This window comes from Choloepus didactylus, chromosome 19 (genome assembly GCF_015220235.1).
Source record: "Choloepus didactylus isolate mChoDid1 chromosome 19, mChoDid1.pri, whole genome shotgun sequence".
In the NCBI taxonomy this organism is placed as follows: Eukaryota; Metazoa; Chordata; class Mammalia; order Pilosa; family Megalonychidae; genus Choloepus; species Choloepus didactylus.
The window spans coordinates 36,888,395-36,912,933 of NC_051325.1; the positions used below are offsets into that span (position 1 = coordinate 36,888,395).

The 24,539-nt window shown below is 38.8% G+C and overlaps 1 protein-coding gene across 4 annotated transcripts in view; it reads left to right on the forward strand.

Annotated features, from left to right (window-relative positions):
* CBFA2T2 (CBFA2/RUNX1 partner transcriptional co-repressor 2) overlaps nt 1–24,539 on the forward strand; it is a 188,701-nt gene that overhangs the window by 44,527 nt on the left and 119,635 nt on the right. For 2 of the 4 annotated variants that reach the window (XM_037811202.1, XM_037811198.1), the window contains one exon: nt 884–950. The exons of the other annotated variants lie outside the window; for them this stretch is intronic. Coding sequence is in view for 1 of the 2 variants with exons in the window: in XM_037811198.1 (XP_037667126.1) it covers nt 884–950 (67 nt within the window). In the remaining variant the exon portion in view is untranslated. The remainder of the gene's footprint in view (nt 1–883; nt 951–24,539) is intronic. 4 annotated transcript variants of the gene reach the window in all.

Here is a 24,539-nt window from a genome sequence, read left to right on the forward strand (position 1 = left end):
CCTGTATCTCAGTTGAAGTGTACATTTGTTCCTTTGACTGGGCCATAACTTTGTTTTTCTTAGTGTAGGTTGTAATTTTCTGTTGTCTAGGCATGGTTTCCTTGGTTATCCAAATCAGGTTTTCCCAGACCAGAACAGGCTCAGGTCCTAGAGGGAAGAAATATTCAGTATCTGGTTTCCCTGTGGATGTGTCTTAGAAAATTGCTCCACCCTTTGATGCCTCAGGTCACTGTGCTTTTCTGCCCAGCAGGTGACACCTGTTAGCCTATAATTCTTGACTGGTGTGAGGCGGTATGGCCGTATTCCCCCAGGCTCTGGGGTCTGGTTCTGAATGGAAAGGGCCCCACCCCTTTCCTCCTAGAGAAGACAGACCCCACCAGGTGGAGGTCATTAGCATTTCAATGGTCTTGCTCTCTGCTTGTGCTGTCTCCGCCCTTCCCTGATTCACAGCCCTGGAAACTTAAAATGACTGGGGTTTTCTCCACTGAGCCAGAAAAAAAAAACAGATAGTCCCCTTCAGACCCAGTCAAGGCAACCCTCCGGCTCTCCCAGGTCAGTCGTCACCCAAAGCCTGTGTCTGTTTTTTTGGGCTGCGTACCTGTAGTGAGCAGTTCACACTCTCTACTTAAAACCCCAGTTGGAGCTCAGCTGAGCTGTATTCGCTTACTGGGAGAGAGCTTCTCTGTGGCACCATGAGGCTCCGCAGCTCGGGCTATGGGGGAGGGGGTCTCCCGTCCTGGTTCCGCAGGTTTTACTTACAGATTTTCTGCTGTGTTCTTGGGCATTCCTCCCAATTCAGGTTGGTGTATGATGAATGGATGGTCTCGTTTGTCCCCCCGCAGTTATTCTGGATTATTTACTAGTTGTTTCTGGTTTTTTGTAGTTGTTCCAGGGGGACTACTTAGCTTCCACTCCTCTCTATGCGGCCATCTTGCCCCTGAATGCTACTGGTATGTATTTTAACAAGATTCTTCAGGTGATTGGTTCAGGTACATTAAAATTTGAAATGTACTGGATGAAATCATAGATTTTATAAAGATTTAAGAGGATTAATTATTGTTTTCCAGGAGCATTTTAAAAAATGGGATTAATTCTTATCTGGAAGAGAGAAGTTTTACGTATTTTGATTATTTATCCCCTTCCTGACAAGAATCAGGTAGAAGGGGGTAAGGGTAAATTCTATCAGCCTAAGCAAAAGCACAATGAATATGAAGCTGATGAGGCTTCAAGCAAGGAAAGCAAAGTAGGAACAGCTATGGAAACACTGAATTAGGTACCGCCCTTGCCCTCCCCCACTCCCTAACCGCTTTCCTTTTCTAAGCAAGGACAGCATACCAGCTCATCTTGGTGCCACTGAACACTAAAATGTTTTATCACGTTGGTCTTTAAGATAACTTTGAATAACAATGGATTGTTAGAAGTTTTAAATAAAATGAAGGAAGCATAGTAAATGGTTGTTTCTTGTTTCTGCCTTTTATGAGTATGTAAAGTTTAAGTGACATTCTATAAAAATAATCCTACAGGGATACCAGAGCAAAAAAAATCTAAGAGATTTGACTTGGTGCATGAATATCATTTAATCATTCAACAAGTATTTACCGAATGCCTCCTGTGTGTCAAAAGGTATGGTTCTAGGTACTAGAGAGAGAGCAATGATAAAAAGAAGTCCATGCTCCCATAGGGCTCACAGTCTAGTGGTGATTCAGCCAATAAATAAGCAGGCAGATATATAGTAAAACTTGTGGTGGAGATAAATGCTGTGAAGAAAAATAAGGTAAGAGAAGGGGATGGAAAATGGTGGGGGGAAAGAGGCAACAGAGATGTGCTGCTTTAACATGGAGTTGACACCTGTGAAGTCTTTGGACTTAAAAACTGACTTATTCCCCTAAGCTAAAAAACATTTTTTAACAGTTACATTTGTTGTAGCTAGGATTTAGAGTTGACATTTCACTGAAATAGGTACAGGTATTTTTATTTTTTGATTCAAATAATTACATGCAATTTAGTGCCTGGCATATAGTTGGTATTAAATAAAAATTGGAATGTTTTCTAGTAAACCTTAAGATCTTTTACTTAAAAAAATCAAAACGGACTCATGTCCTACCATGAGTATGTAGGCTAAGAGTTCTGGGTAGGCAGAAAAGATGAGATAAGGAAGGTAGGTAAACTAGGTGACCTTTAGATAGCATTTTAAAATTCTTTCTTTTATTTCCTTTTTCATATTATTGATTGTGACTTTTGGATACTCTGAAAGTGTTGAAATCCAGAATCTGAGAGTTTGAATAGAGAAACGGTTTCCTCACTCTGTTTCTTATGTAACAGTTTAGATGGGTGTGGCTTTGGAATAACTAAGAGACTTTCAGACTAGTGTGTTCTTAAGTGATTTGTAAAATTTCTCTCCACTTTGTTTTATTTTTTGGAACTTGGCTAGATGGACATACTACAACTTGCAAATACTGTTATTTTCAAATAAAATACTGTTTTTTGAAATTTATTTTTAAGTTTTTTTTCCCCTATCCAGATGTTCTGTTGTTTCACACTTAACAACAAATCAACCAAGATCAATTTTAATGAATGAGAAGGATGTGCTTATAGGAGAGTTACTTTTATGCCTTGCTATGCCAGAAGTGAACTGGATAAGTTGTACTCCAGGTAATAGTATAATAAAGTATAATTCTTCTTGGTATTAATTTGAAAAGAACATTATATATATGGTTGCTGTACATGAAGTCAGAAAATAATGCCAAAAATAGCTTTTTTAAACAGCGTTATTGATAGATAATTCAATATACCATACAGTTCATCCATTTAAAGTACATTTCAGGTGCACGTGCGCGGCGCCTTCTGTCCCAACAGAGCCAGATGAGCATCTTACTCAGGTGATGAGGGACTCTTTGCGCACCCAGCACAGAATGCCGCTGCCCGCCTCCCTTGCTTGACCACAACAAGGGCCGGCCTCTCACCCAGATCTGCAAATCCAAGTGAGACATTTCCCTGGAATATGAGAGAGCTTCATTCTCAAGATAAAAAAGGAGACTGGAGTGAACCTATGTAGGGAATCCTCACCAAGATTGATATACCTGGAATCCAAGGAGCTTGCTTCCTGGAAACGCTGCTTGTTTGATGTGTAAGAGGCAGAACATCACACTGACTCTTCACACGGAGAACGTAGGGCATCAGGACCAACAAACAGTACCTCACCCTCAACTACCGGGGCACTGGGCAGTACCTTCTCTAGACTTGAGAAGTGCGAGATTATTCAACAAAAGGAAGAGTCCAAGGGCTTAAAGAATCAAAGGTTCACACCTGGGGAGCCCCTTGGACTGTTGACCAGTCAGGATCTAAAACAGAGTTCGGTGTTAATAAGTTGCAGAATTCATGGGGAAGTTAATGTCACTTTATAATCAGTAATAATACTGAGTGAGGAACACGATGTAGGAAGAAGCCTTCCATAGAAAGACAGGCAGGGAAAAGCTTAGGCCAACCTTAAAATTACCAAATACAGCAAGCCTGAGATAAACTGCCAAAATGGCCAAATAAGAGACTTCATGAAATAGCAATCCTGTAACTATAGTAGTTGTAAGGAAAATTTCTCCTCTAAATCATGATACCAAATAGGTAAAATGATCTACAAGTGGAAAAAAAAATAATAATAAAGTACATTTCAATGGTTTTTTTTTTTTTTTTTTTTTTTTAATGTTCCCAGGGTGGTGCAACCATCACCACAATCGAATCTTAGAATATTTTCATTCTTTCAAAAAGAAACCCATACCTCTAGGAAGTCATTCCCAATTCCCCTCTTCCCACAGCCCTAGGCAATCCTAATCTACTTTCTGTCTCTACAGATTTGTCCATTCAGGACTTTTCATATAACGGAATGATACAGTATGTGGTCTTTTTGTGACTGGTTTCTTTCACTTAGCATAATATTTTGGAGGTTCGTCCATGTTGTAGCATGCATCAATACTTCATTCCTTTTTATGCCAAATAATATTCCACTGTATGGATATAGCAAACTATACATTCATCAGATGATGGACATTTGGGTTATTTCCACCTTTTGGCTATTGTGAATAATGCTGTTGTGAACATTGCCATACAGTAAGCACCTATTTGAATCCTTGCTTTAGGAGTGAAATTGGCTGGTCATATGGTAATTCTGTGTTTAACCTTTTGTGGCACTGCCAGATTGTTTTATAAAAAAGCTGTACCATTTTACATTTCTACCAGTTGTTTATGAGGGCTACAATTTCTCTACATCTTCACCAACACTTGTTATCTTTTTTTTTTTATTATGAGCATCCCGGTGGTGAGAAGTGGTTGTAGTTTTGCTTTGCATTTCTCTAGTGGCTAATGAGGTTGTATCTTTTCTTGTGCTTATTGGCCATTTGTGTATCTTCTTTAGAGAAATGTCTATTCAAATCCTTTGCCCAGAAAATGACTTTTCAACTAAACAAAAAACATGTTTGATAAATTTCTTTTATGGCAAAACTAAAAGTCTTTAAGTTATCAAAAATCTAAATTTAGAGTTATAAATTAGTTTCTTATGTGATAGTGATAGATTATTGTGTGTACTCCTGTCTTTTTCAATAAAGCCAAATGAAAATTTTGAATTGATTTTAATAAAGGAAGTTTATGTCTTATGCCATATTTCCATGTGAGGAGGACTGTTCTTGGAGGACCACCTTCTGGCTCTTTTGAGAGTAATGTATCTTTATCTGCTGCTGCTTTGTAGTTGAAAGTCCTGTGAAGTTCTTCTATTTCCCCATCTTACTTATCTGGTCTTCATTGCATAAAGGCATACATTCAAATGAGTGCACGTGTGCATTTAAATGATGGTCTAAGCAGATTGCACACCTGTCATCAGAATGTATGATCATTCCAGTGTTTCCTAATTTTGTAGGATGAATTGGCAATAAACTGCTTTGTTCAGATCCTCAGCTGCATTACAAGACTTGTGGGACTGTCTTGAGCTAGCCATCTCTATATATATTTGCTAAAGTTTGCCAGATCCAGGAGCCTTTTAAAATATCTGTTTACAATTTTTTTAATTCACTATTTAATTTGCATATGCTTAAAACTAAGTATTTGATTTCTGATTATTCAAATTTTATTCTTCTGAGCTCTGAAAATTGTGATTTGTCCAAACTTTAGAAACAAACAGAATATATCTAGCATCTTTGTAGCCATGAAAGGCTGGGAATTCTATGTAAGATAAGTTTCCCAGATCTTAAGAAACGTGATACCTAGTGAGAGGTATGGCTGTGCACTAAAGTAACTGAGACAGATTAAGATGAATGGAATAAGGGAAGTGATCAGTAAAAGTTGTGTGTGGAATATGTTATTGGAACCAGGCCTTGATGGATAGGGTTTCAAAGCCATCTAGAGAAGAGCAGATCATTCCTGGAATTCAGACTGTTTGACTAGTTTGATTGTTTTGTGGACTGTTTTTTACCTCTTATTTGAATTAGAGGATCCCAGATAAAGCTGCTATCAATCTTTGACTCAGTCTAAGTTATGTTTCTGCCCCCAACTTGTAGTTGAACTCTTGATTGTGGAGTCAGGGATGTGACTTGTAAGTGGCCTCTTAAGCTGCTGGGGAAGTCAGTGACCATTTCCCAGCCCTTACCTACCCCCCCCCCCTTCTTCTCTTGCTTTGTGTGCAGGTGTTTGGTATGTTTCTATTTTTGCCTCTTTGTGTGCAGGTGTTTGGTATTTTTTAAATTTTGTTCATCCGTATGCAGGTGTTGAGTATGTTTCTATTTCATAAGAGACTGCAAGCAGCCTGTGGGAGATACTGAATCACAAAGGTTACTTAGTGAATGCCTTTTGCTTATTGGCAGGGCCCCCTCCCTCTGGGGTGTATAAAAATCCAACACTTGAGCATTACAAGTGTCTCTCATTTCAGTATGAAGCAGGCCATGTGGAGCCACCATTCACTGACCTTGACCCAAACAGTTGGCTTCCCTAGGGGACTGGCCGTGATGAGATCTCTTCCTCTGCTCTTTTGGACCCTTTGTGCTGTGTAAGTAATACAATGGTAATTTGTTGAAAGTCTCTGTTGTACCTGAGCCTGTGTTCCCACAATGCACTGTGGAACAACCTGCTCTGCAGCTGCTCTACACCTTTTTGTCAGAGTTGTATATATAGCTATGTTCAACCCTTCTTTAGATGTCCATTTCTTTGGGTGAAAGTCAAGGTTATCTGCCAAAGAACCAAGTAATCAGCCTATTCCAGCCAATACCAAGTCCTGTCCTCATAGTGCTCCTAGTCAGCTGGTGTGAAGAAGTGTTTAGTGCACTTCCTTTCCCTCTTGGGAATTTGCATTGCGCATGGTCCAGTTATTTTCAGCGTATGACATTTTTCTGTCGCATCCATGTTCTCTTTAATAACCTTCCATTTCTTTTCCAGCTCTAGTTTAATTGCTGCAGGAGGTCTTCCCATCTCTCTCCCTTTTACTTTGTTCTCTTTGTGAGTTACAAAAACAAACAAACAAAAACAACAACAACAACAAAAAAGCTAGGAGTAAGATTACTTCCGGTATCTTCGTATCAAGAAAGAAAGCAGTAATACTTAAAAAATTTTGTTTGGAAACAAAATTAGAGCTTCAGATAAGGCAGTTTCTAAAACAGGGGCCCTCAACTCTCCTACTAATTTCTGTAAGTCTCTATTTTGTTATTCTCCTAATTAATTTTGTTCTTTATATCCACCCATATCCAGCTAATATTATAGATCAATAAAAACCATATTTTACCTTTATTACAATTTTTTAAATTTACTACTATCACAACAGTATTATTGTCCATTATGGTATTTCCCAAAGAAATATGCTATGAAATTATTCTATAAGATATCAGTAGGTGTTATGAGGAAAAAAAAGAGCACTATGGTCAAAAACGTTCATGAAAATGGCATAATTTTCTTTACTGCATGTATTCTTAGAGCCTTCAGTAAGCTAATGCGCATGAATTGTAATGAGGTGATACAGTATGAGGTGTTTCCTAAACTCATTTGCCCGCCATAGAATTTCCTTCCTCTCCTCCACTTCAACATCTCGAGGGATTAGTATTATGTGGAACATATTTTGGGAAGTGCCAGCCCACTGTTTTTCCATTATAAAAGAACTTGGGTTTATTAATGGTTGGGGAGTGGGGATGGGACTACTTCTTGGGCTCTCTTAATTATTCTTTCTTTAGGGGAAATGTTTTCCAAATTTATAACACCTGACAATTTTGATTGTGAATATTTTTATGTGATTTGAGGCCTGCTTGGAAATATCCAGGTATTACAAGGCAGCTTGCATGTAGCCTTTGAGCTTCTTGCCTCTATTCTCCTATCTGGACAGGCGGACTCAGTTGGTTAGAACATGAAACCAGATTTTAGACTTGAATTTCCAGTGAATCAGTTAATTCAAGTATTGTGCTTGGATTCATTACCACAGCTTCCACTTTTTATCAAGATTAGCCATCTTGTAAATATATGTAGTTGGTAGGGAAGAGAACTGGATTGGTGTATGGAGATTTCAGTTCAGCATAGAACTGTCACTTTGTCAGAAAGTGGTTAGTGGGAAGATGGAATTCATGTGTGAAAATTAGTGTTTTGCATATTTTGTTCTTTTACTTAATGGTTTGCACATGTCTTTATACTAATGCCATATGCTTGTATAATTTATATCTAATAAAATGCTTTACATGTATGTCTAGGAGGAGGGACCAAAGGAAGTCTTATGAAGACACTGAAATAAATGAGTTGATAGTCCAGCACTGGAGAGAGAATAGTCATCCCAAATAATTTAGGATGCTTTGGTTTCAGATAACCAGAAACTTAACTCAAACTGGCATAAATGACAAAGGAGGTATATTGGTCCATGAACTAAAAAGACCATGATGTAGGCTTCAGGATTGTTTGGTGCAACAGCTCAATGATAATCATGTATCTTTTCCCCATCTATCTCAATGTTGGTATCTTCCCAAGGTTGTCGTTACTTCTGGTGGCAAAATGACTTAAGCTGTATGTCCTTATACCTCACTGTTTTGAAAGTTAGCAGGAGAAAGGATATTTCTGTCCTAGCAACCCACACAGCAGTCCAGAAAATATGATTGGACCAGATTTGAAGTCTCATGCTCATTCTTGAGCCCCTTGTGAGAAGCACCATAAAAGCGTGTGATCAAAGTCTTGTGGGCCTACTAAGAAAATTAAGTTGAATTCTAGTGGAGTGATAGGGACAAATTGAGAGCAAGGGTTTAGGGACTGCTTTAATGGTCTCCTCTATACTCTAGCACAATGTCTGTCACACTGGGTGTTCAGTAAATGTTTGTTGAAGGAAGAGTATAGTTTGACAGTCCAGGATAGAGGAATAAAGGAAAACATAAGCAGAATGACCTAGGCCAGAGTTCCTGGTATAGGGGAGAGTTATCAGCAAAGAACCAGAGGTAGGAAAGCACCAAGTATGTTTACAAAATGGTGAGTGCTTTCATTTAGGCCAGAATGCATCTCACATACTATTATTGCATACCCTCCTCATCAAGTTTTTGGGGATTTTGAAAATGCATTTTTGTTGGGTTATTGGACCACTAGAAGAATATTTCCAGTCTGTTGCAGTTCCACTTTTGAAACTGCTTCCTTCTGGATTCCTTATCCTTAGACTTTCCTAATAATCTCTGGGTCTGATCTGTTTCTGTGCTAAATGAAAACACACTATTACAAAACTGTGTAGGCATAAATGAGAGGCATATGGGAGTAGTATAAAACAAACTCGAGGAGTCTTATGTGCCTGGGTGGGCAAGCTAAACTAATAGCTCCCAGCAGTTCTTCTGAATCAGACATTGTGGAGCCAAGTCTAGCTTTGGCATTCCACTGCCTGTGCAAAGGGTCTGTCTTTTATCCTCCAAACCACCATTTGTTAAATGGCTAATGATACAGGGGACCTGTTGACAACAAAGACAGGAGGCTGGCAAAGATCAAGTTAAAAGGGAAAAAGAAAGAAAAGTTCAAAGGTAGGAAAGTAAGAACAAGAGGGATTTAATCCTTTCCTCACCTATCTTTATTATTTTCTTAACTATTTATTATGGAAAATTTTGACCATATATAAAAGTAGACAATTACTCAGGCTTAATAAGTGATATAGTTACCAGACTTAATGAAGGGAAACCAGAACTAGTAAGCCTTGGGTTTGGTCTCTGGGCCAGTCTTGTCATTTTTGGCCTTATGCCATCAAACTCCCCTTTTCCATGTTTTAGTACACAATGTGTACAGAATACTGTGTTTAGGCATCATGATGAGTAGGGCAGTATTTAACTTCTAATAGCTTAAGGAAATAAGTGTCATTATTCAAGTACATTAATGAGGGCAGAAAAATGTAATTCTATCACGAGCGTGCAGTGAAGAGGAGACTTAAGAAGGGGTAGTGAATATATCCTTGATTGAGATACTAATGTAAACAATCCATTAGCTTCTTTTCAGTGGGTTATAATCAATTTATTTAGAGCATTGTCTTTATGCTACATTTTATACATAAGATATATTTCATATATGATTTTCCTCTTTGCTTTAAGCAACTTAGAAATATGTCAGTTTCAGATATTTTCTGCTGTGTGCCTCCTTGAATGCTTATCATCAGGATGAATTATATAAGGTGTTTTAGATTCTTTTGAGAAATACCATTTCAATGCAAGTTGAACCAAGGTAGATTGTCTAACGGGAACCTGTGAGAGAGGATGTGGGCTTTGTCTGCTTCTCATGTTTCATTTGTATTTATCAGTGAAATAAATCAGAAGAGCAGGCTGACTTTTGTATTTTAAAAAGTTGACAGGCTAAGGGAATGCATCATAAATTGTATGTTAACAGATTTCAAGGTTTAAGCTAACCTAGCACCTTCCTGTGCTTGGTGCACTGTCTTCTGCTGGGTCTCAAGGAACAATTCCTCTTTGTGGTTTCACTGCCTAGAGATAATATCTATTTGGCTTGTCTCACTGCCTTCTCATAGCCAGCTCTTTATAACTGTGTGAAATACTCAGGGTAATACCCACCTTCTCCTGACCAAACAGTGCTCCTTCCTGACTTTTTCTTCTTAAACTTTCTCTCTCTCTCTCTCTCTCTCTCTCTCTCTCTCCATATACTTGTTTTGTTTTGTTCTTTGATTTTTTAAAAAACTGAGATATAATTGACATAAAATAAATTACATGTATTTAAAGTTTTACAGTTTAATAAGTTTGGCATGTATACACATGTGAAAACCATCATCACAATTAAGATAGTATTTTGATGTTTTCCATCTTATATCTTTTGTAAGATTTATCTCTGTTTCATAATTTTGATACTATTGTAATTGTTTTCTATTTCAATTTTTGATTGTTCTTTGCTAGTTTATAGACATGTAATTGATTTTTGTATATTGATCTTGTAGCCTATAGCTTTGCTAAATTTACTTATTTAAATAGCGTAGATTCCATTAGATTTCTACACATCACCTGTGAATAAAGACTGTTTTACTTCTTTTCAATATCACATTTTTATCATTTAATAGCTTTCTCAACAATCATTCTCTCTCAACCATTTTGCTTGCTGCTATGAAAACTTGTCCACTGGTTCTGTTTTGTTCAATGCCACATCATGGCTCCCAAGTACCCAGTTACATGAAGTCCTAATTTATTTATCCCTTCATATTGGGATTTTTCCATGCCTGCTAATAATTGTCCTCTGTGTTCACCAGTCCAACTAACACCAGCCCAGTCCCCACTTAAAATAATAGATTTAGGGGAGCATCAAAGTTGGGATTGGGAGATTTGGTTTGGAATTTCTCCTTTGTCTCTTAATATCTGTGTAATCTTGGCAAGTTCCTAACCCTTTGGGCCAGTCTACTCTTCTATAGGAAGAGAATAACGCAAGAAGGTCTTTACAACGTGTTGTGAGGATTAAAAGAGAGAACATAGTAATTCTAGCCATGTGCCTGGAAAAAATGTGGATACTCAGTAAATATATAGCCTGGTACTAATGTGAGCACGGAGCGAATGAATGAATGCTTCCTTGCTTGTCCTATTTCTGTTATGTTGTTTATGCTGTTCTCCCATCTCAGATTGTCCTCTTCCATTTTCAGGCCCTCTGAATCGTGCTCATGTTTCAAGTCAATGAAGCTATTTTAGTTACTTATTTCCCTTTGTTCTCTACAGCCCTGTTTGGTTGATATTTTAATAACCTTAAAAACTGGGATCATACCTTTTGGGTATCTTTGTAGTCTTCAAAAATGCCTAACACAGTTAGGTGCTAAAATAATTAATTAGTTGACCGTGCAGTTAATTTAGAAGCAGTACAGCAGAATACTCCGTGGTATGACAGGTCAAGTAAATTTTTGGTTTTGGACGAGTTTAAAGTTTTATAGGGGAAATAAGTTGAACTTTATATGATCTAATGGCAGTGGTAGAAATATTTTTTATCTAATTAAAGGGTAGCTTCAAAAGAATAGTAATTGACTAATTAAAAAAAATATTTGATTTTGGTCCTCAAATAGGTAAGGTCATTCATGTAATGGAATGGAAGTGTGTGTAATTAAACCATTTCTTCTCTCTTTGCCACTTCATAAACATTTAAAAAAAAATCACATTGTTTCAGCTGAAGAACATGCAGTATATATTTAAGAGTTGCATGTATATTAAAAATGGTAATCTGACTAGTATGCATGGAGAAACAACTCTCATAACATGCTTATTTGAAAACAACTTAAGACTTTTCAGGTTCCATTAAGAAGTTCTGTGGTAGACCATGCTTATCAGTAAAAGATTTATTGGGCTAATTAACATTTTAAAATAAAGAGCCTCAAAAAAACAGAAGGAAAGCAAGGGATATATTAGAAGTCCCATTAAAGACAACAGGAGTTGTATGTACAGATAAATATTTCCTCCCTCAGATAACAATTTAAGAGGCAGAAAATTCAATATTCTTCATATTATTATTAACCATCTACCACATGGTAGGCTTGTACAAAAGATACAGACCTTGCAGTACATTTAACAAAACATCCTCCTACAGTAATGCTTTCGTTATTTAAATTGGCACATGGAAGATTGTGTTAACAGATTTATTTATTGACTAAGTCTAATCATATTTCCTCAGTTGGCATCAATATGATACCTACTATTTACGTTTGATTCAACACTAGATATTTGTTCAAGAGTTTCCATATTTGATTTTCTGTCACAGAATTTTGAGTTTTAATGAAATTTAGTTGTTTTTCATGGTAGATTGTACATGGATAAAGAACGTTAATGAGTGCTAAAATCATTTCATTTGTGAATCCCATTTACAAGCCAACGAATTTGCTCTTTGTAGCAAGGAAATAGAACATTTTGTAATTAAATGTTTCACAGTAAAAAAAAAAAGTTCCACAATGGTCTATGTGCCAGTTTGAATGTATTGTGTCCCCCAAACGCCATTATCTTTGATGTAGTCTTGTGGGGCAGACGTTTTGGTGCTGATTAGATTTGCTTGGAATGTGCCCCACCCAGCTGTGGGTGATGACTCTGATGAGATATTCCCATGGAGGCATGGCCCCACCCATTCAGGGTAGGACTTGATCAGTGGAGCCATATAAATGAGCTGACTCAAAGAGAAGGAACTCAGTGCAGCTGCGAGTGACGTTTTGAAGAGGAGCAAGCTTGCTAGAGAGGAACGTCCTGGGAGAAAGCCATTTTGAAACCAGAACTTTGGAGCAGATGCCAGCCACATGCCTTCCCAGCTAACAGAGGTTATCTGGATGCCATTGGCCATCCTCCAGTGAAGGTACCCGATTACTGATGTGTTACCTTGGACACTTTATGGCCTTAAGACTGTAACTGTGTAGCCAAATAAACCCCCTTTTATAAAAAACCAAAAGCATTCCGGCAGCATTAGCAAACTACAACAGTCCATTTTAAAAAATCGGTACTGTTACCTTATCACCTCTTCTAATGTAACATTTTATAGTTTTCACTTGATTCAAAGCATACCTCAAGATGGCATCCTTTTCAAGAAATAATGTTTCCTAAAGTTTCTAAATACCTATTGTTTCACAATATTCACAAATGTGAATTACACAGATTTGAACTAGAGAAAAATGAGGAACATATGGATAATTTCATTGGAAGGAAGCAAACCACTAGGTGTACTCTTTATGAAGGCAGGGATCATGTGCCTACCTTGCTTACTATTATATTCATACATGCATGCATGCCTTCATTTATTCCAACAAATATTTGAACATTTACCATGTGCCAGTGTTCTAGCACTGAATATGACAATAAACAAACCAAGACAAAAATCCTGGTCCCCTTTAGAGCTTACATTCTAGCAAGGGAAGAAAGAAAAGAAAATAAATAGGTAAAATATATAGTATGTTAGAAGGTGATAAATGCAGTGGGGGAAAATTTAAGCTGCTAGATGGGAATAGGTAATGAGGGTGCAATTTTAAATAGGTTAGCCTTGAGAAGAGAAGCAAAGAAGTGAGCCATGGGTAACTGGAGAAAAAGCAGTCTAGTTAAAGGTCCTGAGAAAAATTCAGGCCTAGAGCATTCAAGGAACTGTGAGATTAGAGGTCCTGGGATTGGGGGAAGGGCGGAGGGCCAAATCACAGAAATCTTGTTTTTGAGTAAAATGGGCATGTTACAGGGTTCTGATCAGAGAACTGATAATGCCCTTACTCAGTTGCATCATTCTGGCTACGATGTTCAAACAGATTGGTAGGGACAAGAATGGAAGCAGGAAAAATAAATAGGAAGCAACTCTGATAATTCAGGCCAGGAATGTTGGTTGCTTGGACCAGGGTAGTAGGAGTGAAATGAAGATAGTAAGATGTATACAGATTCTAGATAGATTTTCAAGGTAGAACCAACAGTATTTCCTGACTGATTGGGTACGGGTAATGAAAAGCCAAGGATAACTCCAAGGTTTTGACACAAGGTTAGAGCTGGGAATGCTGGAAGGAAGAAACGGTCTGGAGGTAGATCAAAAATTCGAATCTGGACATTTTTTGGTTTGAGATGTTTACTAGACCTCCAAGTGGAGATGTCACATAGGCAATTAGACAAACCAGTCTGGAGTTCAAGAAAGAAAGAAATTTGGATATTAAGTCATGATATTTGATGAGATCACCAAGGGAATGAGTATAGTTGAAGAAGATGAGAGATTCAAAAACTGAATACTGGATACTCCAGAGTTAAGAGATCAGGAAGAAAAGGAGTCATCATCAAAGGAGACTGAGAAAGTGTAGTCAGACAGTGAGATAGGAGGGAAAACAGAGTGGGGTACCCTGGAAACAAAACGAAGAAAATGTTTCAAGAATTAAGGAGTGATCATCTAGGTCAATTGATCTAGTAAGAAAAGAAATAAGAATTGACTGTAGGCTATTCTTAGCTCCTGGCAAGGCTGAGCAATAAATATATGTTCAATGAATATACAAAGCAATAAATTACAATTAATCATTGCTTCAAATTCTCTTTAAATACTTCTAAAAGTGCACTTTGAAAGTACTAGGTTAAAATGTATTAATGGAAGACCAACTCTGTCAAACTCATAATTTCTTCACAAACACAAAAAATTTAGTTCTGAACTTTCTGGCTACCAAAGTTAAAATTGGGAATTGTCTGTGCTTTGAAATATGGCTACCATAACACTACCTACCTGGCCACAATGAAAAACTTCCCAGTGCTGCACAAAGTAGAAAGAGCATTGGTCAGAAAACTGATATTTTAACTATCACTCACTCTCCCTCTCTGAACCTCCATTTTTTTAAAAATCATTTTTTAATTGTAGATTGTACTAAATTCATAAATGCACTCTATGTTTTTTATTTTGAAGCATGGGCACCAATTATTAAGGGAGTGAATAGATCAACAATAACCATATATAAATAAGTCCAGAAAACATCCCTTACTGATTTAAAAATTTTTTTTATTGTGGAATATAACATACATACTTTTAAGTGATAACTTTCCAAGTGCAATCTTACAAGTAGAGAGCAAATTTCAGAGAATGCTATAGGTTACAGTTCCACAGTTTCAGTTATTTTCTTATTGTGAAATACAACAATTTCCTTATTGTGAAATATAACATGTATATATATATATATATATGTGTGTGTGTGTGTGTGTGTGTGTGTGTAATAACTTTCAAAGTACAATTTAACAAATAGCTATAGAACAAATTTCAAAGGATGCTATGAGTTACAGTTCCACCATTTCAATTCTTTCCTTCTAACTATTCTAATACTCTAGCAACTAAGAAAAAGAAAATTATAAAGATTCAGTATTTGTAATCCTTTGTTAAATTTCATCTTGTCTGTTGCTACCCCTTCCTCTAGTTTAATCACTTTCCTGATCTTCAGGGATGTTTAGGCAGTGACCACCTGTTCAGTTTGATAATGTTGCCATTATGCAAAACACCAGAAATGGATTGGCTTTTATAAATGGGGTTTATTTGGTACACAGTTACAGTCTTAAGGCCATAAAGTGTCCAAGTTAAGGCATCAACAATCAGGTACCTTCACTGGAGGATGGCCGGTGGTGTCCGGAAATCCTGTTAGCTGGGAAGGCACGTGGCTGGCGTCCGCCCCAGAGTTCTGGTTTCAAAATGGCTTTCTCCCAGGATGTTCCTCTCTAGGCTGCAGTTCCTCAAAAATGTCACTCTTAGTTACTCTTGGGGCATTTTTCCTCTCTTAGCTTCTCCGGTGCAAAAGTCTGCTTTCAACGGCCATCTTCAAAGTGTCTCTCATCTGCAGCCCCTCTCTCAGCTCCTGCGTGTTCTTCAAAGTGTCCCTCTTGGCTGTGGCAAGCTCGCTCCTTCTGTCTGAGCTTATATAGTACACTACTAAACTAATCAGGGCACATGCTGAATGGGTGGGGCCACACCTCCATGGAAATTATCCAATGAAAGATCTCGCCCACAGTTGAGTGATCACATCTCCCCGGAAACATCCAGTCAGAAGTCTCCAACTCAATCAACACCAATACGTTTCCTGCCCACACAAGACTGCATCAAAGATAATGGTGTTTTGGGGGACATAATATATCCAGACTGGCACAAACAGTAAACCAGGAAATATGTACTTAACACAAAAGAAGGTAGTAAAAGGGGGACAGAGGGAAAATGAGACATGTAGGAAACAAATAAGGAAGTGCAACCGTATCAATAATTATATTACATGAAATGGATTAAATATTCCATGCAATAGGTAGAGATTGTCAGACTGGATAAAAAACCAAGCTCCAACTTTTAAGTGTAATGACTCACTTTAGTTTTACAGACACAAATAGATTATGAATTGAAGGATGAAAAAAGGTATACCACGTAAACAATAACTCTAATAGAGTTGGAGTCGCTTTTCTAATGTCAGATAAAATAAACTTTAAGACCAAAAAAAAAAAGTTACTGGAGACAAAGGTAGTTATTTCATAATACTATAATAAAAAGGGTCAACTCATCAGGAAGCATAACAGTTATAAACATATTCTAACCTGACAATAGAGCCCCAAAATACATGAAGCAAAAACTGACATAATTGAAGGAAAAATAGAAAATTCCACATTAATAGTTGGAGGCTTCAGCATCCCACTATAACTAGACAGAAAAGCAAGTATATAGAAGACTTGAACAACACTATCAACCATCTCTACCTAACTGCCATCTATAGAACACTTCATCCAATAACAGCAGAATATACATTCTTTTTACACACACAGAATAATGACATTTTGCAAAGTATGTTCTTTGATGACAGTTGCGATGGTTAGGTTCATGTGTCAACTTGGCCAGGTGACCCAGCTGTCTGGTCAAGCAAACACTGGCCTAACAATTGCTGTGAGGACGTTTGAGGCTGGTTGATAAACCAACAGGCTGGTTTATTGGATCATCAGTCAGTTGACTGCAGCTGTGACTGATGACTCATCAAAGGGCGTGCCTTCCACAACGAGAATGCAATTGGCTGGATTTGATCCTATTAATCAGTTGAAGACTTATAAGCAAGACAGATAGAGGACCTTCACTTCTTCTTCGGCTGCCCAGTGAAGCATTTCCTGAGGAGTTCGTCAAAGTTGCTGGTTCGTTTCCTGAGTAGTTCATCGAACACGTTCGACGAAGATCCCAGTTCATTGCCTAAGGAGTTCGTCGAAGTTGCTGGTTCATTTCCTGAGGAGTTCATCGGACATCTTCCTTGGAGTTGAGAGTTTGTTGACGGCTCTACAGAATTTGGACTTTTGCATACCCACAGTTGCGTGAGTCACTTTTACAATTTGATAATCAGAGACAACTCTCATTGATTCTGTTTCCCTAGAGAACCCTAACTAATACAACAGTAGAATTAAATTAGAAGTGAATGACAAAAAGAAATTTGGAAATTAATCATCACACTTCTGTTTAACCCATGGGCCAAAGAAGAAATCACAAAGAAAATTAGGCAGTATTCTTTTTTTTTTTGCCAGTTTCTCTCTGTCCCATGAACATAAAACATTCCATCCTGAAATTATACTGTTCTTTACCTGAAATACCCTCTCCTTTTTCCTTATCAAATTTTCCTATCCTGCATTCCACCCTACCTCATTCTGGTAGGCCGATCTGACCACATCTACCTTCATCACTCCCTTTCCTAAAGCTCTTCCACATCAAAATTGAGTTCTTAAAGGCATATTGGCTTGGAACCTTGGTGATTAGTTTGCATTTTAGTCTCCTCTCCACAACTGAGTCATAAGCCCTATGGGGCAAGAATGTATCTTTTACCTCTTCTCTATCCTTCACAGTACAGAGTAAGGAGTTGGGCACATAGTAGCTGCATTATAAATATTTCTAGGTTATCACTTTGGAGGAAAGGGACCATAACAATAAAAAATAAAGATATTAAAATTATAGAGAGAGTGGCATCATTAACACAGCAACATCAGACATCCCCTGGAAAAGTCTCCCCAGAATCAACCAATAAAAGGACAAATCCCACTTGCTTGGAACTCTGGAGGACCACAGAGAATGGAGAACAATTCCACAAAGACTGAATTGAAGAAGAAAAGAAAACTAAAATCAGGTAGAAGATTTATGTCCTGGACCTGCCACTCCAGACCACTTCCCCTCAGTTCTATGCAGCTTAAGAGTTACCCAGAGGCAGTGCAGCCTGGATTCCTCCTGCCATGGATGCAGAACATAGGACCATTCACAGCAGCAAGTTAGAAGCCCACGCATATCCGGGTAAAGGGACCCAGGTCCATAGAGATCTCGGGGAGAAAAGCAGTTGAGGGGTGCTGCATACAAAAGTGGTCCTAGAGAGAAAAGAGACCATGACAGAACTGTTGGCAAGAGGTACAGCCATTCAATCCAGTCTCTGTTTGCTGGGCTAGTCAAACGCAAAACAAGCCTTTCTGGATTGAACTCATCTGGCTCCCAAGGGTGGTATACCCCAACAAGGAAGAAACCAGAGGCAGAAAAGCCTTACACAAAGAAAAATAGGCAGTATTCTTAACTGAATGAAAACACAACGTAGCAAAATTTATGGCATTAGCTAAAGCAGTGCTTAGAAGAAAAATTGCATCTCTAAGTACTTTTGAGAAATTAAGAAAGATCTTAAGACCTAGAAAATGAACAAATTAAATCCAAAGTAGTTAAAAGAAAAGAAACAATAGTTAGAGTAGAATTAGTGAAATGGAAAACAAAACAATGAAGAAAATCAATTAACCCCAAATTTGGTTCTTTAAAGAAATAAATGTAATTGGTAGACCTTTAAGTAGACCAACCAAGAGAAAAAAAGCTGACACAAATTAAAAAGATCTGGAATAAAAGAGGGGACATCAGTACCAACTATACAGAAATTTAAAGTATTATAAGGGAGTAATACTGCAGACGATCTTAATTCCAGCACGTTAAATCATAAATGAAATGACTGCATTCCTAGACAGATGCAAATTACCAAAACTGCTCAAGAATAAAGAGAAAACTTGGTTACTCTGATGACAAGTAAATCAGATTAATTATTTAAAATCTTTGCACAAAGAAAAGCCCATACCTAGAAGGCTGCACTGGTGAATTCTATAAAATATTTAAAGAAGAAATAATACTGGTCCTTCACAAAGTCTTTTGCAAAAGATAGGAGATGGGAGTGCTTCCAAACTCATTCTGTGTGACCAGTATTTCTACGAGTCCAAATCCAGGCAAAGGCAATACTAGACAGTTAATCCACAGACCAATATCTCCCATGAATATAGAAACAAAAATCTTCAACACAATATTAGCCAACCAAATCAAGCAACATTTGAAAAGGATTATGTCCATTACCAGGTGAGATTTGTTCAGAAGTACAAGGTTATGTGTCACTTTGATTAAGTTATGGTGGACAGGTGTTTGTTCAAACATTGGCCTAGTTGTTCCTGTGGAGGTATTTCAGAGATGTGATTAGCATCTAAGGTCAGTTGACTTTAGGTAGAGATTACCCTTGATAATGTGACTGGGCCCCACCCAAATAGTTGGCGGTTTGAAAAGCAAGAACTGAGGGCAGGTTCCAGGGGTCAGAAGAGTTTCTGCTTCAAGACTTGAATATCACCTTTACCTTAATTTCTAGGCAGCTGGCCTACCCTACAGAATTTAGACTTGCTAGTTCCCATAATTGTGTGAGCTAGTTCCTTAAATCTCTTTACACACACACACACACGCACACACACACACACACACACACCCTGTTGGTTATGTTTCTCTGGAGAACCCTGATAAAGTTGAAGTGCCAAAACTGCCTTGGTACAATGTAGAAGGTATCAAAAGGCTCAGGGAGATTTGAATGTTAGAGTGGATTTATCATGTGAGACTGGCTCACGCGTCTGGGGAGGATTCAGAGGATGCACCTTTCACCACAACTGTGGGAAATAATTTTGAGGGGAGCCCCAGCATTCTTTAAGAGCTTTGCAGTCATTTTTCTCTGTAGGTCATATATTACACTGGGAACATATTATACTGGGAACTGCTGCGACTTTAGATACATTGAGGTTAATTGGATCCTGAGGTGGCACTTAATTGCCAAAGAAAGGCTATCATGCATACCATAAAGGAGGGTGAAGTCAGAGCAGTCATCAGAATAGTCTGAATTTGGCAGAGACCTATGGCATTAGCTATTTGATCATGGGATATGTAGAAGAAAAATGGATGGGCAGTGTACTAAATTCTTACTTGATCTAACTGGAAGATTTCTAGGTCAAGTGAACAGAAGTCTAATTTGAGTCACAAAAAAATGAGTCGTGACCCCTCAGTTCCCTGATTTGAGCCAGTTTACAGACCCACAACCCCTTGAATAAAGGGGAGGTTGGATCCCCTTGTGGACCCTGCTACACTGCCAAAAATTTATACTGTTAATCTTCCTCCAGCCTTCCCCAAAGGGAGCTATAGCCTTCACAGGGTGACTGTGCCCTGGGGAAAAGAAGATAATCAGACTTTTCAGGGTTACTGGACGCTGGATCTGAACTGACAGTAATTTTAGGAAACCTAAAACATGGTCCAGCAGTCACAGTGGGGGCTTATAGAGGATCAGGTAATCAATGGGCATTTTGTTTTTTTTGGCTTAACCAATGGGAATTTATTGGCTAACAGTTTTGAGGCTACAAGTCTAAAATCAAGGTAATGGTAAGGCTCGCTTTCTACTGGAGTCTGTAACATTCTGGTGCTAGCTGTGGGCAATCCTTGGGGTTCATTGGCTTGTATCTCTGCCTCCCCTCACATGATGAGGTCTTCTCCTTTCTGGCTTCTGTGATTTCTGGGTTCTCCTTACAAGGCCCCTAGTAGTATGGATTAAGACCCACCCTGATTTCGTTGGCCACACATCAACTAAAAATTGTGCCCTCAGAAGGTCCTGTTTACAGTGTGTTTACACCCATAGGGTGTGATTAAACATGTTTTTGTTGAGCTACATAATTCAACCTGCCACATGCTATTTTTAGGTATTATGAAGAATACTGCTACAAATATTCCTGTGCATATTATGGAATGGACATGTGTTTTCAGTTCTTTTGAGTATATACCTGGGGTTGGAATTGCTGGGTTATATGGTAACTCTGTGTTTAACTTTTTTGAGGAATGGCCAAATGGTTTTCCAAAGGGGATGCTAAATTTTACATCCCCCCATCTCCACCCCAGCAATGTATGAGAGTTCCATATTCTCCATATTCTCACCGATTGTTGTTTGTCTTTTTGATCTAGTGGATGTGACGTGGTATGCCCTTGTGGTTTTGATGTGCCTTTCCCTAATGATTAATGATATTCAGCATCTTTTCATGTGCTTATTGGCCATTTGTTTATCTTGTTTGGAGAAATGTCTGTTCAAATCCTTTGTCTACCTTATTTATTTATTTTTTCTTTATTAGAGAAGTGGTGGGTTTACAGAACAGTCATGCATAAAAGACAAGATTTCATTGGTGTAGAACATTTGTTACAATTGATAATAGCACGGTTTTATAATTTTACTATTAATTAAAGTCCATGGTTTAACTTGGGGTTCACTGTTTGTGTAGTGTATAGTTCCATGGATTTTTAAAAAATTTTTATTCTGTTACCATATATACAATCTACCATTACCATCATCCATTACCAAAATATTTCCATTATTCCAAATAGGAACCCTGTTCATTCTAAGCCTTAACTTCCCATTCCCTATTTCTACCCTGTCCTTTTAGTAACTTAGTTCAGTGGAGATCTAGCTCAGGTCCATCATCAGTGGGTCCAGTGGGTCTCTGAATGCTTTCAGTGGTGTTTCCCCAGTTCAGGAATGCAGTTGGAATAGACTTACTCAGAAACCAGCAGAATCCCAACATTGGTTTTCTGACTTGTAGAGTGAGGGATATTATGGTAGGGAAGACCAAGTGGAAGCCACTAGAATGGCCTCTGCCTAAGAATAGTAATCCAGAAGTAGTAGCACAATCCTGGAGGAACTGCAGAGAGTAGTGCCACCATCAAGGACTGGAAGGATGCAGGGGTGGTGATTTCCACCCCACCCCCATTCAACTCTCCAGTTTGGCCTGTGCAGAAAACAGATGGATCTTGGGGGATGACAGTGGATTATCATAGACTTAACCAGGTGGTGACTCCAATTGCACTTGCTGTTCCTGTTGTTGTATCATTGCTTGAGCAAATTAACACATTCCCTGGTATCTGGTATGCAGCTGTTGATCTGACAAATGCTTTTTTTCTCAATACCTGTCACTTAAGACCACCAAGGCTAGCAACTCGCCTTAAATGTTCTACCCCAGAGATATATCAATTCTTCAGCCCTATTTCATGATTTAGTCTACAAGGACCTTAATCATCTCTCATTTCCACAAGACATCACACTGGGCCATTACATTGATGATATTATCCTGATTGAAACTAGTAAGTAAGAAGTAGCAAATACTCTGGACTTTTACTGGTAAGGCATTTGTTTGTAAGAGGGTAGGAAATTAATCTGACAAAAATTCAGAGGCCTTCTACCTCAGTGAAATTTCTAGGTGTCCAGTGATATGTAATATGTGAAGATATCCCTTCTAAGGTGAAAGGATAAGTTGTTGCACTCGGTGCCTCCTTCAGTCTAAAGAGAGGTTAACGCCCAGTTGACCTCTTTAGATTTTGGGGGCAATACATTTCTCATTTGGTTGTGCTATTCTGGCTCATTTACTGAGCGCAGATAAAAGCTGCTAGTTTTGAGTGGGGACCAGGACAAGAGAAGGCTCTCTGCAACAGGTCCAGGCTGCTGTGCATTTGGGCCATATGATCCAGCATATCTAATGGTGCTGGAAGTTTTAGTGGCAGATAGAGATGCTGTTTCAAGCCTTTGGCAGGCCTCAATAGGTGAATCACAATGCAGACCCTTAGGATTTTCAAGCAAAACCCTGCCGTTCTCTGCGGATGACTACTCCTCTTTTGAGAAACAGCTTTTGCTTGCTAATGGGCTTTTAGTAGACACTGAATGCTTAACTGTAGGCCACCAAATTACCATGTGACCTGAGCTGCACATCATGAACTGGGTGTTGTCTGACTCACTATGCCACAAAATTAACCATGCACAGCAGCACTTCATCTTCAAAGTGGAATATACCAGATCAGGCTTGAGTAGGCCCTGAAGGTACAAGTACTTAAACCTTGGAAGTGGCCCAAATGCTTATGACCCCCCACTTTTGCCATGTTACCTTCTCTCTCCCAGTTCACACCTATGGCTCCTTGGGGAAGTTCCCTATAATCAGTTGCCTGAGGAAAAGAAAACTTGGGCCTGGTTTACAGATGGTCTGCATGATATGCAGACACCACCCAAAAGTGGACAGTTGCAAGCACTACAGTCCCCTTTCTAGGACTTCCCTAAAGGATAATGATGAAGAGAAATCCTTCCAGTAGGCTAAACTTTGAGCAGCGCACCTGGTTGTTCATTTTGCTTGGAAGGAGAAATGACCAGAAGTATAGTTGTATACTGTGATTCGTGAGCTGTGGCCAGTAGTTTGGCTGAATGGTCAGGAACTTGGAAAGAACATGATTGGAAACTTGGTGACAAAAGGGTCTGGGGGAGAGGTATGTGCATAGATCTTTGTGATTAGGGGCAAAGCATGAAGATATTTGTCCCATGTGAATGCTAACCAGAGGGTGACCTCAGCAGAGGAAGATTTTAATAATCAAATGGATAGGATGACCTGTTCTATGGATACCGGTCCTCTTTCCCCTGTCATTGCCCAATGGGCTCATAAACAAAGTAGTCATGGTAGTAGGGATGGAGGTTATGCATGGACTCAGCAACATGTACTGCCACTCACCAAGGCCAAACTGGCTGTAGCCACTGCTGAGTGCCCGGTCTGCCAGCAGCAGAGGCCAATACTCTGTTCCCACTATGACACTCTTCCCTCTGGTGATCAGTCTGCTACCTGGTGGCAGATTAATTACATTGGACCACTTCCATCATGGAAGGGGCAGGGTTTTGTTCTTAATGGAATAGACATATACTCTGGATGTGGGTTTCCCTTCTTTGCATACAGTGCTTTTGCCAAAATTATCATCTGTGGACTTATAGAATGCATTGTCTACTGTTATGGTGTTCCACACAGCTTTGCTTCTGATAAAGGAACTTGCTTCACAGCAAATGAACTGTGTGAATGAGCCCAGGCTCATGGAATTCACTGGATTTACCATGTTCTACATCATCCTGAAGCTGTTGGAACAGCCCTTTGAAGACTGAATTACAGTGCCGCTTTGGTGGCAGTACCTTGTAGGGCTGGGCAGTATTTTCTCCAGGAGGCTGTATATGGTCTATTTCCATTTCTGATATATGATGTTTCTCCTATAGCCAGAATTTCCAGGAATCAAGGAGCGGAAATGGGAGTGGCACCACTTACTATTACCCCTACTGTTCCACTAGCAAAATTTTTGCTGGATGCCCCCATGACCTTATATTCTGCTGGTCTAGAGATCTTAGTTCCAAAGGGAGGAATGCTTCCATGAAAACACATGGTAACGATTCTATTGAACTGAAAGACTGCCACCCAGCCTCTTTGGGCTCCTCTTGGCTCTGAATCAACAGACAAAGAAGGAAGTTACTGTAC